Consider the following 13,642-nt stretch of genomic DNA (forward strand, 5'->3'; position numbering starts at 1 on the left):
AGATAACATTGCAAAGATCACCAGCCTCCCAAATGAGTCGGCAAATACGACTGATTAGCAAATTAGTCCAAAGGTACAGTAAAAATATGTCGCAATTATGTGCATATATTTTCATTCTTTAACCCCCCCCCCACACACACACACAGAAAAATAAGCATCCACAGACACGTCAAACTTTATTCGCTATTTTTGTAAACAAATAAACGTATACATGAGAGTATTTTCTAATGGGGGGGGAGTAAGGGGTGCATTATCCACCACCGTCCTATAGTGATCAGGAGCTATAGGCAAGTGGATTGTAAATCTAGGTTAGACATATTTCAGTAAATTGCTCTTAAAGAAATACATCAAATGTTGGACGAGAGAGAGAGAGGGGGAGAGAGAGAGATATCCTCGGCGCTATCATTAGAAGCGGGAGCGAGCCGCTGCCCTAGGCTAGAAACGGTTTGTTTTCTTTCCACTAATTCAAGGCAAAACATTTTCCCCGCGTACGCGCCTGTGGGATTTTATTTTGTGTTAGTCGGGGGATTACGCTCCCTGTTGGTTGGGTCCGGGATCAAATGCGCCGATTACTTTCACTGTTACCGCTGGCAGTACGACACGCCTCGCTCGCATTCTCATATCTCCGACTCCAAACCATTCATAGAATCCGGAGCTTAAAGGGAGCAGCGGCACCGTTACCTACTGAGTGTGTTGCTGTGCAGAAGGTGTAGGGGGTTGGCGGGGCTGAGAGGGGGTGGGGGAGAGAGAGAGAGAGAGAGACCGTGAGCGAGAAGTGACCTTTTAAGATAATTATTTAAGAAAGAACTGCAGATGCCGGAAAATCGAAGGTTGACAAAAAATGCTGGAGAAACTCAGCGGGTGAGGCAGCATCTATGGAGCGAAGGAAATAGGCAACGTTTCGGGCTGAAACCCTTCTTCAGACTTGTGTTTACATTTACTCAAGCGACCCCCTTCCCACGAGGATGTGGATACCAGGGCAATTTCGGGGGGGGGGGGGGGGGGGGGGGGGGGTTGCTCTTGAAGAACGACCGAGCGTTTTGAGGGTTAAAAATGAGGCACCAACACAAATATATTTTAAATTAGCTGAAATAATTCAAATTGAAAGTTGTGCGTGTTGCGTTGTGCTTTGAATGGAATATCTCGCTCCACACACGTAGAATAAATGAGATCAATTAAATAAAACGATTCTAGGTAGAGCAAACTAACTTCAGCGCGGTGTGATCTCGCCTGTGATAACTATTTACATTAGAAAGTTACTCTGAGATTTGAAGTTGGGGGGGGGGGGGGGGGGGGGGGATTTCTGTGTGTGGCTTCTTCACCTTTGCTAGTTGGCTAGTTGGCACCTTACCTGCAATGACAGCTGGCGAACGTTGCCCTCCTTCTGGTTTCACCCTCACTTCCAGAGTGAATCGCTGCCGGGGGATCTCGGTGGTCGTCCGAAGTCGCAGCTGGTTGCCGGTGCCGGCGAAGTAGAGTAATTTGCCCGGGTTGCGGTCGCGGGCTGACGGCGGCGGTGGTGGCTGCTGCTGCTGCTGCTGCTGCTGATATGAAGGCGGCGGCATCTGCCGGAGCGGATGGTCGGAGCGGGGCCGGGGCAACGCTCGCTTGCCGCGGGTAACCCTGGTGCCACATGAGCCCGTGGAGTCGGTGCCGGGGCCAGCGCGGTGATCCACAGCTAGACGGAGCGCACGCTTGGAGCGCTGGGGCTGAGCAGCCTTCTGCCCGTCGCACTCCGACCCCATAGCCAGGGCTAAGATACAGAGAGTGGACAACAAACTCCAAACTTTCATCTTCATTACAATCTTTTGCTTCTCTCTATGTGTCCTTCTCTCTGTCTCTCTCTCTCTCGCTCTCCCCCCCTCTCTCTCTCTCTCGCTTACGACTTCCCTCTTCTACCGCCTCAAACACAATGATCCCGTTACACAGAACCTTTTTTCTTAATAAGACACGACCCCCTTTCTTGCCCCCCCCTCCCTCCCCTCTCTCTCTCAAATACGCACGGACCGGAGATGGGTAAACAAGAATATGCTAATTTATCAGCCCGCACTAGCGAAAGCGCCACCTTCCTGGTGTCCCCATTGAGAGGGTTCTCGTAACACTGATCAATCAATCAGTCCCTACTTTTATCCCTCCACGGACTGGCCCGAGGTACCCCGAGCAAGTCAGCGAGACGTGGTTTGGACTGGTGTTGGAATCTGTGACACACTCCAACGCAACATTCGGTCGCCGTGTTGAACCGGGAGGCGGGCTGGCGAATCTCACCCTAAAGTTGCATTATTGCGTTTATTGAAATAAATATAATCTCACATGACGGAGCGACAAGTGAGAGACGGAGAGAGCGGGCGATGTTTCTCATTAGTGTGCCGTTTGTTGCTTTGTCTGTTATTTTTCCTCATTATTGTTGTACTTATGCCTTTAAACGATTCACACTTCGGTGTGTGGGACTCTGTGTGTGACTGTGTGTGTGAGAGAGCGTGTGTGTCTGTGTGTGAGCGAGTGTGTGTGTCTGTGTGTGGCTGTGTGAGTGTGTGTCTGTGAGTATATGCCTGTGTGTGTGTGTGAGTGTCTGTGTCTGTGTGTGTATCTGCGTGTGTGAGTGTCTGTGTGTGAGTGTCTGTGTCTGTGTGTGTGTCTGCGTGTGTGAGTGTCTGTGTCTGTGTGAGTATATGCCTGTGTGTATGTGTGTGTCTGCGTGTGTGTGTGTGTGTGCGTGCGTGTGTGTGTGTGTGTGTGTGTATGTGTCTGCGTGTGTGTGTGTGCGTGTGCGTGTGGTTTCTGGTCAGGTTTTAGCCACAGGTACCCCCCAGGAGGGAGTGAGTGAGTGAGGCATCGGCTTCCCGGTGTGTATTGTTGGCTGGAGTGGAGCGTGTGTGACTGGGGGGGCTTTTAACGTGCACGTCAGCGGCTCCAGATGCAATTCCCTTGGAAATTTCACTTCTTCAAACGCGCCGCGACCCGAGCCCCGTCTGAGAGAGCTTTCATCCGACCAGGGACATGTCCCGGGACCGAGAGGAAAAGGGAGACCTCGATCGGAAATAGTTGGGTTCCTTTTCGGTGAAAGGCGCTTTTCACTGAGTGAGCGCTTCGCTTGATTTGACCTTAATGCTGAAAGCGAAAGCGCTCTCCGGGTGGGATCCGGGCAGCTAGTACTTCACCCCACCTGAAACATGGTGCTTTTATTTTTGCAGAATTTTTATTTCATTTATACAAACTGGTGAGATTGAACTATGTGTGGAAGGGGGGGGGTGTAAACGATACGGTTTTAATTTCAATGCGAGGTGTCCGGTTACCGGCGAGCGAGTGGAGGTGAAGCGAGTGGGGATGAATAAAGAATAAGCAATAGTGGTTTATCTTAAAGCCAAATGACAAAAGATGTGCCCTCCCACAACCGATGCCTTGTACAACTAAATGCAAATCCCTCTCCCCCCCACTCGCAGAAAAAGAAAGGTTGATTTAAACGCAGAAGTGATTGTTGTGGGAGCGCTGAGTCTCACTCTGTCCCGAGTCCCAAACAGCGGGACTTTGCAACGAGTTCCAAAGCAACGGGAGAGGCTGAGACCCGCCACTAGGTTGTGTGTGAATTAAGACCTGGAGGCCCTGTGTGTGGTGTTGTTAAAAAGAACCTTTTTCGGGTCCTCCGGCGCTGTATTGGTCCGAGCCGAGTTCCTCCCACACCGCCAAACCTCCAATACACACGGAGGATTGGAAGGAAACTTGTAGAAAGCCAATGAGGACGGCATCACATCGCCCCCTCCCCTCCCACCCCCGCTACCGCGAACGCGCCGAATGAGCAAAAGGGCGATGCGCTTTATTTAACAGCGGCGGCGGAGGAACCGTTTTAAGAACGACTCAAAGACTAGTTTTACACTAAACGCACTCTTTCCTGCCCACCCCCCCTTTTTTTCCCCAGTGTGAAAACTAGTTATTAACTGATGACCAGTAAAACGTTACTTGGAACTAAGATAGACACAAAAAGCAGGAGCAACAGCGGGTCAGGCAGCATCTCTGGAGAAAAGGAATAGGTCACGTTCTCTCCAGAGATGCTGCCTGTCCCGCTGAGTTACTCCAGCTTTTCGTGTCAGCCTTCAATGTAAACCAGCATCCGCAGTTCGCTCCTACACATTACTTGCAACTAATTTCGTTGCCAATAGATTGAACCCACCTACCAAACGAAGCAAAGGTAGACAAAAATGCTGGAGAAACTCAGCGGGTGAGGCAGCTTCTATGGAGCGAAGGAAATAGGCAACGTTTCGGGACGAAACGTTGCCTATTTCCTTCGCTCCATAGATGCTGCCTCGCCCGCTGAGTTTCTCCAGCAATTTTTGTCCACCTTCGATTGTTCCAGCATCTGCAGTTCCTTCTTAAACACAAAACGAAGCAAGGTGCTCCCTTAAGTCGTGAGATGGTCATCTGTGGTCCCAATGCTGCTGCGGTCAAGAAATTTGGTGAACTCTCTTTAAAACCACGTTCGAAATAACCTTTAGGAACCTAAAGTTAAGTTTAACATCTATAACGAATTGGTTATCCTATTGCTCTAATTCCCAGAGTATTTCAACGCGGTGGCATCAGCTGTGGACGTCGGGAGGACACGGTTTCAGTCAGAATTTGCCAATTTCCAAGCAATGCTGATTTCAATCATTTCTGTCACCGACGCGAACCAGGAGGTCCGGCTCTCTTTAGAGCTGGGAGTTTAATTTATTGCCCCGTGCACCGAGGTTCAGTGAAAATAATTTTGCTGCGCGCCAACCAGTCCGCGAAATGATTACATTCGAGCCATTCACATTGTACGTACGAGGTCAAGGGAATAACGTTTGGTGTAAAGTAAAAAGTCCGATCGAAGATAGTCCGAGGGTATCCCAAATGAGTCGGAATCTGAAGAAGGGTCTCGACCCGAAACGTCACCCATTCCTTCTCTCCAGAGATGCTGCCTGTCCGCTTTGAGTTCTCCCCGAGTTTGCCCTGATTCGAACTCGAGGATTTACGGTAATGGCCGCTCGTCGGTACTCGGGGCTCTCGTGGACATTTTTGAACCTGTTGAAAAATCTTCACGAGTCTTCCCGAGCTTACCTGCCGTTAGCGAGTCTTCCCGAGTACCTGCCGTTAGCGTTACGAGCCGCTAAGAGACGTCCCCGAGCTCCGACGGACCGGCTACGTTCATTCTCCGTGCTTACCACGAGTTTGATTTTTTTTAAACTCGGGAGAGCTCTTGAATGAACTCGTACAGTGGGACAGGGCTATTTCCCCCCACCTTTCCCACCGATAGGCCACACACGCAGAAGGTTCCGGGAGCGCAGAACTTCAAGCAACTCCATGCGACCAAGCCCGGCACTTTAAATCCCAGCTTGTGAAGAAGGTGCTTCTTTCACGCCTTTTCGCGTCGCTAGCTCATCGTGCTACTTCAGAGGGCATCAGTAACATTGACTATTCATTCTGACGCTGGAAAGACTGTCCGCGATATTATCGCATCCACCCACTTACACCTTTCCTTTGGAGTAGAAATTGCAAACAATTTTTAAAAAAAAGTTAGTATTTATTTTCCCTTCGTCACTTACTTTTTACGAATGAATTTGACGCGCAGGGTGTCGCCCATGGACGCCTGGTCCCTGTCAGTGTATAACGGGGAAGAGTTGATACCTGTGCCCAATTGCTGAGACTCGCCAGTTGAAAACCGCTTCAGCAAGGATGCCCTCTCACCAATGCCTCCGCTGCGCCTGGTATTTCATTGCACAATTTGGGTCTTTAGATTGGGAGTTTCCTCAATATTTGATATCAAAAATAACACGAATAATAGTCACATATGGTTCAATGGTTCTTTATTGTCACGTGTGCACAGTACAAAACTCAATTGCACGACCCACAAAGGCACTGTCACCATATTTCGGCGCCCTTTCAATACATTGAGAAGTAGAATTAGACCATTCGGCCCATCAAGTCTACTCTGCCATGCGATCACAGCTGTTCTATCTCTCCCTCTCAACCCCCATTCTCCCGCGTTCTCCCCATAACCCCTGACACAGTTAGATAGAGCTCTTAGGGATAGCGGAGTTAAGGGATATGGAGAGAAGGCAGGAACGGGGTACTGATTGTGGATGATCAGCCATGATCATATTGAATGGCGGTGCTGGCTCGAAGGGCCGAATGGCCTACTCCTGCACCTATTGTCTATTGTCATCATTAATATGTCAATCTATTGTAATCTTGAATATGTCAATCTTTGTCTTAAAAATATGATTACAAAGGAAAAAAAAGAGGAAAAAAAACAGCTCCAAGTCCGATCCACATGTTGGAAGTCCCGGCCCTCGGGTTAGTGTTTGAAGGAACTACAGACGCTGCTTTATACAGAAGGTTGACACAAAACGCTGGAGTAACTGGCTTACCTCATATCAAATCCGATTAAGCGAAAGTACTTAGTGATGATGGACAAGTCCTTCAATTGAGCAGTTTCCACCATGAATCCTTTGGAGATTTCTTGTATTGGTATCTCTCAATATTCCTTCAATGGGTAAAACGTGTCCCCGATGAGAACATATGAAGTAAACTGCAAAGTGCAGGATGCATCGAGGGCCAGCCATCTCGGTGCTTACTTCATGCTTGGTGAAAAGTTAGGGCAACTTTTGACAGTTTTCAGTCAGGACTTTGTTAATGAGGGAGGTCTGGATCCCAACTAAATAATCACCTAACAAACTATCTGGACACAAGGTACACAAAAATGCTGGATAAACTCAGCGGGTGCAGCAGCATCTATGGAGCGAAGGAAATAGGTGACGTTTCGGGCCGAAACCCTTCTTCAGACTACATAACTGGACACACGGGTGGCTTCCCCCAGCGGCGTAATTTCTGAGCTTGTTTCCCCTGCGACCGCGGTGGCTTCTAATGGACAGAGCTGCGCTAAGAGATGGGGTGTTTTTTTTACCCTAAGTTGTAGCATCTCACTGGCTCGTCGGCCTAAATGTGTAGGTACGACCTGCAGATGCTGGAATAAATCGGGGGTAGACACAAAACGCTGGAGTAACTCAGCGGGACAGGCAGCATCTCTGGAGAGAGGGAATGGGTGACGTTTCGGGTCGAGACCCTTCTTCAGAACCGCTGTAATGATTTCTGTAAATGACTGCGGACTGAGAGGGATTCACGACAACGTTTTGTGCTGCATTTCTGGAGCAATTGGTTTAACCGGGTTCCCAATTTCACGTGAAAGGTTTGGCCGAGTGTGGAATAACAATTTTAACACTCCTTCTCTTCAAACGGTGATTGACAAAAATAAATAAATATTGATTTTAATTTCGCACGGGAATTGGTGAATGAAAGATACTTCGTGTTACTCACTTCAAGAGTCAAGAGTGTTTTATTGTCCCAGATAGAACAATTTCACTGTACCTCGGTACATGTGACAAAGAGGTACCAGACCAACAAAGTACCATAATATTGAAAAGATTGGGAAGCTGAGAAAATATGCGCAAGAAATTAGGGAACAGATTTGGGAGCATCACACACTAATTCTGGTTGGATGGGGGGAAAAAAGTATGTCGTTTGGCCACACGGTTCGTTACTAGTATTTCAAAAGATGACTTGCAAAGGAAGCCTATTTCCCCCCCTTGGTTGATCAGTGTTAATATCGATCGCACTGGAATAAGCGCTCGCCGTGAGTGGTTTTGTTCACGCAGTTTCCTCCCATTTGCACATGCATGCTGGGCTGAAGAATGTCTGAAGAAGGATCTCGACCCGAAACGTCACCCATTCCTTCTTCTATCCAGAGACGCTGCCTGTCCCGCTGAGTCATTCCCTCCAGCTTCTTGTGTCTGCCCTCGGTGTAAACCAGCATCTGCAGTTCCTTCCTCGCCTACACATTCTGATAGAGCTCTTTCTGAAAAACGGACGCAATTAAATATATTAAATATATATCTAGAGCATTACCTGAGGGGAGGGGGGGGGGGGGGGGGAGGGGAGGGGAGGGGAGGGGGGAGGGGGGGGGGAGATAAAAAGCATTTAACCATTTACCAACTAATCGGATCAATTGGTAAATTGGTCTTTTAAGATTTAATTTGGCAAAATTAAATGGATTAGACCAATATATGTCAACCGAAACGGCCTAATAATTTAACTATTTAGTAGGCTGTGTTCGGTTGGTGGTGAAGCCTACATTGATTTTTCAATAAAAAATGAACAAGATTGATTAATTGTCGAATACATTTGAAGGAAGGTTGATGCACCATTTGAAGAGCAAATACGACTTTCCCAATTGCAGTAATAACGGGCAGGCTCTTAAAAGCAGTTGTATAATTGAACACACGTGGGAGAGGAAAGGTTAAAGTACAGATAACATAATCGCATGCAATAAAAACACAAGTTGGTGTTTTTGCATGACAGACATTCTCGGAGATCTGGTCTTCGAGTAAAACTTGCAGATCCCCCAAATTTTCCAAACTGTATTAAGAATCTTCACATCTGTTTAAAAATCTCCACAAACAGACCGAATGTGGAATGACTTGCATTAAAAAGGTCTTGACTGTTCACACATTGACTACAGCGCTGAAACGGCTCCCCTATTCCCTCCTGAAGTCTGCTTGCTTGCCCATAGAACAATATATAAATGACGAGGTCCCCTTGTCCCTTTGGCAACGGCATAGTGTAGTGTGCAGGAAACAAATTAAATTACTTTTTAAAAAGGACACAAAGTGCTGGGGTAACTCAGGTCAGGCAGCATCCATGTTCTCCAGAGATGCACCTATCCATGTTCTCCAGGGATGTACCTTTCCATGTTCTGCAGAGATGTACCTTTCCATGTTCTCCAGAGATGTACCTATCCATGTTCTCCAGAGATGTACCTATCCATGTTTTCCAGAGATGTACCTATCCATGTTCTCCAGAGATGCATCTATCCATGTTCTCCACAGATGCATCTACCCATGTTCTCCAGAGATGTACCTATCCATGTTCTCCAGAGATGCATCTATCCATATTCTCCACAGATGCATCTACCCATGTTCTCCAGAGATGTACCTATCCATGTTCTCCAGAGATGTACCTATCCATGTTCTCCAGAGATGTACCTATCCATGTTCTCCAGAGATGTACCTATCCATGTTCTCCACAGATGCATCTACCCATGTTCTCCAGAGATGTATGTATCCATGTTCTCCAGAGATGCTGCATGACCAGTTGGATTACTCCAGTACTTTGTGTCCTTTTGTGTATTAACCAGCATCTGCAGAAGGGTATGAAGAAGGGTCTCGACCTGAAAAGTCACTAATTCCTTCTCTCCAGAGATGCTGCCTGCTGAGTTACTCCAGCATTTTGTGTCCATTTTCGATTTTAACCAGCATCTGCAGTTCTTTGTGTCTATAAATTGAATTATAATTCCAATTTTGTAAAGTAATAGATTAGAATACAGAAGGATGAGTTTGAAGATAGTTGTCCAATAACATAAGAGAAAAAAGATTCAAACCTGTACATGTTTTTTCTAAAGTCTTGAATAGTATGCTCAATAATTTTGCCATAGAATTTTCTCTGTACCTGAATAATTCAATCCCACTATAGCTCACTACATTTCTATGTTCATTTACTGCAGCAAACACTTGTGTTGAAAGAACATCTCTGGAGAAAAGGAATCGGTGCTGTTTCCAGTCGAGACCCTTCTTCAGACTCTGAAATTCGGAGCCTGATTTTGAAGAAGGGTCTTGAGCCGAAACGTCACATATTCCTTTTCTCCAGAGAAGCTGCCTGACCCGCTGAGTTACTCCAGCTTTTTGTGTCTTATTTTCAATTTAAACTAGCATCTACAGTTCCTTCCCACACCACACTTGTGTTTATATCCTCCCTTATATCCTCCGGAGCTTCAAGGTGTGTGTGTGAGATGGCACGATTTAAATGGGCCATTGACAAATAATGGATGTGTTTTGCAGAACACTGCATGATGGGCCTGACCTGGAAATTGTCGTACTGCTGAATTGTCAAGCTGTGAAAATCAACTCATAAAACTTCTCCAAGCAGGATACAAGCAATGTATCCCTAATGAAAACGGCTGAGTTTTGCGTTGAATTCATGTCGAGAGATATACACCAGTTTCTGATTATTATAATTTCATAACTTTTTTTTAATATGTGGTAATGGTAATGATTTATTTTATGTGTAAGAAAAAACTGCAGATGCTGGTTTAAATGGAAGATAAGACACAAAATGCTGGAGTAACTCAGCGGGTGAGGCAGCATCTCTGGACACAAGGAATAGGTGACATTTCGGGCCGAGACACTTCTTCAGACTCCAAATTTTCAGTCTGAAGAAGGGTCTCAACCGGAACCAGCACCTATTCCTTTTATCCAGAGATGTTCTTTCATCACAAGTGTTTGCTGCAGGAAACAAACATAGAAATGAAGCGAGCTATAGTGGGATTGAATTACTCAGGTGCAGAGAATATTCTATGACAAAATTGTTATAATTTATAATAAAATGATTCATTTTAATTGTACTCAATAAATTGACTTTTAGGATCTCACCTTGTGCTTTTAGTATAATCTTCATTCACCCACATTAGCATTTTTTTGCCTGACTTTGAACACATTCAAAGTTTCATAAGTGACTTGTGTGGGTTTTCTCCGGGTACTCCGGATTCCTCCAACACTCCTTAAGACGTATAGGTTTGTAGGTTAATTGGCTTGGTAAAATTGTAAATTATCCCAAGTGTGTAGGATAGTGCTAGTGTGTAGGATAATTGCTGGTCGGCGTGGAATCGGTGGGTCGAAGGGCCTGTTTCTGCGCTATATCTCTAAACTAAGTTATAAGTTATAGGAGCAGAATGAGGTCATTCGGCCCATCATGTCTATTCCACCATTCAACCATGGCTGATCTATCTTTTCCTCTCAACCCCATTCTCCTGCCTTCTCCCCATAACCCCAGGACCCGTACTAATCAAGAATCTGTTGATCTCCACCTGAAAAAAAGATCTATTGGTGTGTTTCCAGTTTAAATGGATGACTTAAACTTTTCAACTGCAAAAAAAATTAGGCTGGATCAATAATAGTTCACATTCACATGGATTGAAATTAAACTGAATTTTAAAAATGAAATTGGTGTAATTTAATTAAGTGAGCAATATCATTCTTCAGAATAAACCTGCAATACTTAGTTCAGTTTAGTTTATTATTGTCATGTGTACCGAGGAACAGTGAACTATTTTTGTTTGCATTCTATCCAGTCAAAGGAAAGACTATGCAGGAATACAATCAAGCCATCCACAGCGCACAGTTTAAGGATCAAGGGTACAACATATCATACAAAGATATAACATTGATGTCCGATTAAAGATAGCTCATAGGTCTCCATTGAGGGAGATCGGAATTCCATTCAGGTAGATGGGAGAGCACCTCAAGTTAATGGGAGGGTCATTTAGTTGCCTGTTAGCTGCTGGGAAGAAACTGTTCCTGATTCCGGTGGGATATGTGTTTTCAAACCTCAGTATCATATCGAGAGCTTATGCATTAGAAGCAGCAGTTTGCCAACTATAGGAATATCATGAAGACTCTATGCAGTCACTAGTAACACCACAAGCTGAGGTGACAAAGAAAGGAAGAGCAGTAAAACACTGAAGCTGCATAATTTTAAGATTATATACACATGCAAAATATTAGGCTTCTTAACACAGCTGAGACCCACAGACTAAGAGGGTCCTAGATATAAGTACTGAATGTACACAAGATATGGAGTGGCATATTTCAGCATTTCTGAGCTTTGAAGAACTGTCAGTGTTTCTACTTATTCTCAACTCCCTCAGTGCCAAGAACCCAGGCATTATTGTTGATTGAGGATGGGATTACCTTTGTGGCTAAAAATCAAGACAGTCGCTGTTCACAAATCTAAACGTTATGTTGCCTTTTATATTGGTAGCTTGCCTCTGAAATGACTTAAAAATTGTCTCAGCTTCAAAGGAGTTGTATCGCCTTTGTTCCTCTGAACTGGATTAGTTAAAGGCCATATCTCGAGGATTGTGAATTGGCACCAATCATTCACTTCACATCCAGAAACGGCACATATATGAATTTCACTTGTCCACAATCAAACGTATATCTGACTTCTTGGGGTTTTATCTTAAAACTTCCAAACTGGAATGCATCAAAAAGGAGATTTCTTTACAGTTATATATATATTTTTTAAAGTGTTATTGTGAAGTATTTCCATTTGGATGGTATGGTTTTATTCTTCAAAGAGTTTCCTGCTGGTTCTGAAATGACTTAAAGGGTGAAAAACTCCAAGAATGTTTGTGTGTGTGTGTGTAGCCAAATTAAAAACTGTACTAGGTAGATAATATTCAAAGGAAGGGGAGAAAATGAAAAGGCTTCCTTCACGTAACACCTATTGTGAACTCGGAACATGCCAAAGAACATTAGAAGATCAGACATGTTTGATCATTGGACATTTATTGTAGTAGAGCCGAAACTAGTCTCACTGTTTCAGAAGAGTCGATAAGACCTTGAACGAACTGCTTGTTTTAAAACTTAGTTGTCTTGTACTCAAATATTTGCCTAATTTATTGTATTTCCCGTGTGATTTCAAGTCATGCATGAGGCAGAACTTTGTGCGATTCAACATTGGTCAAATCAAAACCATCTGTTTGGACTCATTCCCATCCCTCATCCTGGATGCCTGCTCAGGCTAAATTCAATAGTGTACTACATTGCTGTCCTTTACTCTAAAACTGTGCCTGCCGAACATTCCGTCCACCGTCAAACATGTTCACTTTTACCGGCAAAATCTCCTTTGGCTAAAGTGGGCTTGAATAACTCAGTTGGTTAGAGCGCGGTGCTAATATCGCCAAGGTGGCGGGTTCAATCCCCGTTCAAAACGGGTGGTGCATCGATAGAGCTACTGCCTTATAGCGCCAGAGACCCGGGTTCGATCCTGACTACGGGTGGTGTTTGTACGTTTTCCCCGTGACGTGTGTGGGTTTTCCCCAAGATCTTTGGTCCCCTCCCACACTCCAAAAACATACAGGTTTGTAGGTTAATTGGCTTGGAATAAATGTAAAGTTGGCCCCAGTGTGTGTGGGGATGTGTTAATGCATGGGGATCGCTGGTCGGCGTGGACTCGATGGATGGAAGGGCCTGTTTCCGCGCTGTACCTCTAAACCAAACTAAGCTAAATGCTGCTGAACATTCCACATCACCTTTATCTTCCACTTCACTATGTGTTGCCTGCAAAATTCTACTTGCCCAATCAGGAGACTCTTGTTTTACCTTTCACATCATCCTTTCATCACTACATTTCTTTTAAAATTAATCGATATTAATATAACTGAATGCAAAGTGCATCTTCAGTCTGTAACATCTCAGTTATCTATTTAGACAGGAAGCATTAATGTAGTCATATGTGGATTTCAAAACAAAAATACTGCAACTAGGAAAATAATGCATCTATACATAGGTATAGATGAATATCACAGATTTTGGACTGAAAGATTCTGCAAACTATTGTTTAGTACAGTGCAAAATCTGCTCAAAATCACCAGAAATGTATCAAAGTGGAAATGGTGGATTGTGATGGCTGCCATTGAAGTTCAAATCCTGATCCAATTGGAATAGCATTAAATACTTCTTAAGAAAAAACGTTCAAATGCAATTGCAAGAGTGAACGCAGACTACTCTGATCTCTG

General features: G+C 44.9%; 1 protein-coding gene across 2 annotated transcripts in view; it reads right to left on the reverse strand.

Moving 5' to 3' along the window:
* The window catches only part of pappa (pappalysin 1), a 248,804-nt gene extending 246,568 nt beyond the window's left edge, over positions 1-2,236 (reverse strand). Inside the window, exon 1 of one of the 2 annotated variants that reach the window (XM_033049105.1) lies at positions 1,352-2,236. In XM_033049105.1, coding sequence (XP_032904996.1) covers positions 1,352-1,799 — 448 coding nt within the window. In that variant the 5' untranslated portion in view covers positions 1,800-2,236. The remainder of the gene's footprint in view (positions 1-1,351) is intronic. The other variant, XM_033049104.1, reaches the window with a different exon arrangement.
* Positions 2,237-13,642: the final 11,406 nt, after the last annotated feature.

Source organism: Amblyraja radiata, chromosome 32 (assembly GCF_010909765.2).
Source record: "Amblyraja radiata isolate CabotCenter1 chromosome 32, sAmbRad1.1.pri, whole genome shotgun sequence".
NCBI classification, from domain to species: Eukaryota; Metazoa; Chordata; class Chondrichthyes; order Rajiformes; family Rajidae; genus Amblyraja; species Amblyraja radiata.